At 37.8% G+C, this 3,412-nt stretch overlaps 1 protein-coding gene across 1 annotated transcript in view; it reads right to left on the bottom strand.

Moving 5' to 3' along the window:
- Positions 1 to 1,160: 1,160 nt before the first annotated feature.
- Positions 1,161 to 3,412, bottom strand: part of LOC115229190 (proto-oncogene tyrosine-protein kinase receptor Ret) — a 280,998-nt gene continuing 278,746 nt past the window's right edge. The window contains exon 25 of the mRNA XM_029799591.2: positions 1,161 to 1,510. Within this exon, the coding sequence (XP_029655451.2) occupies positions 1,266 to 1,510 (245 nt within the window). The 3' untranslated portion in view covers positions 1,161 to 1,265. The remainder of the gene's footprint in view (positions 1,511 to 3,412) is intronic.

The raw sequence follows: 3,412 nt of genomic DNA, 5'->3' as shown, positions 1-3,412 counted from the left end.
GAAGCCACACAAAGACATCTCAATTCAACAAGTCACCTACTGGGAGAGGCTAGAACGAAGATGGGAAATATATGTAGTAATATGCATTTGGAAAATCCTGTAACGGCCTGTACCAAACTTTGGCATTGAAAGTTTCACAAAAAGCAGAACAGCGATTCATTATATAGTGTCAACGATCCCTACATTACATTACATACTGCGACATTCAAGACCACATACTGCAACAGGTTTAGTTTCAAGGGCCCACAGCTCTTCTGTATCCTCCCAACATTGGGATGGATCTAGGCATCTTCAAAGCAAATCTAAATCTCCTCCTATCTAGAGTTTCGGCTGAACCTATCTCGCGGCAGGAAACGCAGATGAATGCAGCAACTTCAATCTCCCACGTTCACCAAATGGCACATATCAGAAGAGGTTTCAAGTGGTTAAAGTGTTGCAAAGCTAACAGCGCTGCTCCAGCATGGCTACAGCTCTCAAACTGAAACTAGTAACATATATATATATATATATATATATATAGATGGCAGTTCAGACATAATTCCTTTAAGTTCTTCTGTTGATCAATGAGCAAGAATTGGACTCATAGATTTATCTTTTTGAGCCAGTACTTACACGAATAATCATGCAGTATCCTCGGTTTGTGTTCCAATCTCGATATCCCGATGCATTCCAATTAACTGAAATCGTATATATGTATGTATGTATGCATTTATGTATGTAAGTATGTATGCATATACGTATGCAAGAATACATGTATTAAAGTATGAATGCGTTACGCGCATATATAATATAAATCATATGAGTGTGCTTGTGCGTGTGTTTTGTGTATATATATGTGTATGTGTAAACATGCAACATGTGTACACACACAATCATACACATATGGGGTAGTGCGCTTGTTATGACTGTTTTAATTACGTAATTTCATAACTGATTGTAAGCAAATATTATAGACACATTGTGGTGGATGATCAAACACATCAATATACACATACATACATACATACATACATACATACATACATACAAACATACATACATGCATACATGCATACACACTCACACATACACACATAAATACATACATCCATACGTACATACACACTCACACATACACACATAAATACATACATACATACATACATACATACATACATAAACACATGAACACACACACACGCACATACAAATACGTATAGGGAGGTGCGCTTGTTATGCTTGTTTGTTTTATATAATTATATACATGATTGTACACGAGTTTCACTCTAGCAAATATTATAGACACATTGTGGTGGATGATCAAATAAATCTCCATCTTTTTGGAATTCTTCGAAAGACAAATCTTGCAGGTGACACATGCTATGGCGCACTTTCCCATTTTCTAGGCTTGCACGACACAGCAATGGCTGCTCGGAAATTTCAGGGGCAGATAACCGAGCAGTCTTTTGCTGAAAATATAAACTATTTTGGACGACAGCAGCTGGGCGCATATCTCCTGTCTCCTCTGAAACTGAAGAAAAAAAAACACGTGTTAAGTGTCATAATCATTACAATTCTTATTAAATAATATTTAATTGTTCATAATGCAATTAATTAGAATGCATGCGCTATCAAAAATGGTAGTTATTTTAAGCAACATCTTTATGAGGGATTTCCTAATATGCACCGGTATTTTGATTCTTATAAGATTCCTGTTCTTTCGTAATAGCTTTTACGTACCACACCCCAAAATAGCGGAATTTAGAAGAAAAGTTTAGATGTGTAATGAAAGAAAATAAAATAATAGATTATTCAATTTTCTTGGTTTAAAACACTGTCTATGTTTAAAGTCTATGTTTAAAACACTGTCTATGTTTAAAGATCACTCAAAATATTTCCCGTTAAGAATTACCTCCCTTAGACTTTTTTTAAAATATATGTTCTACAAAATCGAGTTGCATGTTGCTTTAAGTTGATGGATGTCGATATATATGTAAATTTGCGCATTGTATGTTGTATAATCTATTTTGTACGCTCGTGAGGTGGCTGAGAAAAAATAGTGCAACGGAGCATTCTACATACTACATACAAATATGCTAGGTTCTCCTATATATAATGATTTGGGTTGGATAATGTCGATCAACCGAAATTATCAAAGCAATTAGTAGTTAGATACTTCCTATAGGAGAGTTTCAAAGCCAAAGCAACAAGCAAGGGAGGTAATTAAATGAATCAATACTTTTGGATAGTATAACCAACATGTGGAGGCGCAACGGCCCAGTGGTTAGGGCAGCGGACTCGCTGTCGTAGGATCGCAGTTTCGATTCCCAGACCGGGCGTTGTGAGTGTTTATTGAGCGAAAACACCTAAAAGCTCCACGAGGCTCCGGCAGGGGGTGGTGATCCCTGCTGTACTCTTTCACCACTCTTTCTCCCGCTCTTTCTACTGTTGGTCTGCTCGCTTAGCCAGCGGGGTGGCGTCATTCGAAGGCTAAAACAATGCGAACGCATTGTGACCAGCGATATGTAACAACATCTGATGGACTGGTCAGTCACGTGATCACGTGATAACCAACATAGTGGACCTGGTTGTGTAACTAACTGGTGTAAACAACAGAGATGTCGCAGCGAAGTATATCCTCTGTTGGATTATCTCCTGTGAATTTTGTTCTAAGCTTGAAACAGCTCATAAAAGATGTTTTTGTCCACTACTTGCTAATATCATCTCCTGTATTTGAACTCACTATTCATATGTATACGACAAAAGTTACCTGATTCAAATACCTATTTCTTTACTACCCACAAGGGGCTAAACACAGAGAGAACAAACAAGGACAGGCAAACGGATTAAGTCGATTATATCGACCCCAGTGCGTAACTGGTACTTAATTTATCGACTCCGAAAGGATGAAAGGCAAAGTCGACCTTGGCGGAATTTTAACTCAGAACGTAGCGGCAGACGAAATACCTATTTCTTTACTACCCACAAGAGGCTAAACACAGAGAGGACAAACAAGGACAGACAAACGGATTAAGTCGATTATATCGACCCCAGTGCGTAACTGGTACTTATTTAATCGACCCCGAAAGGATGAAAGGCAAAGTCAACCTCGGCGGAATTTGAACTCAGAACGTAGCAGCAGACGAAATACCGCTAAGCATTTCGCCTGGCGTGCTAACGTTTCTGCCAGCTCGCCGCCTTCTCCTGATTCAAATACCGTGAAAGGAATAAAAAGTAGTTGACAGTGTTTTAAGTTATTCTCGTTTCACTTTTTAAATGTCTGTTTGAAATCCAAAGGTTCCGATTGGGCTGACTTATTTCGTAATAATTTGAATTCATGGAATTTAGCGACTATAAAGAATTTTTCAAAAGAAAATGAGAATTAGTTTGGCCTGAATACTTTTGATATTCCAAAATATGTTATTTCTCTGTC

Source organism: Octopus sinensis, linkage group LG2 (assembly GCF_006345805.1).
Source record: "Octopus sinensis linkage group LG2, ASM634580v1, whole genome shotgun sequence".
In the NCBI taxonomy this organism is placed as follows: domain Eukaryota; kingdom Metazoa; phylum Mollusca; class Cephalopoda; order Octopoda; family Octopodidae; genus Octopus; species Octopus sinensis.
Note: the sequence above shows the minus strand (reverse complement) of the source record. Positions and strands in the feature narration are given on the sequence as shown.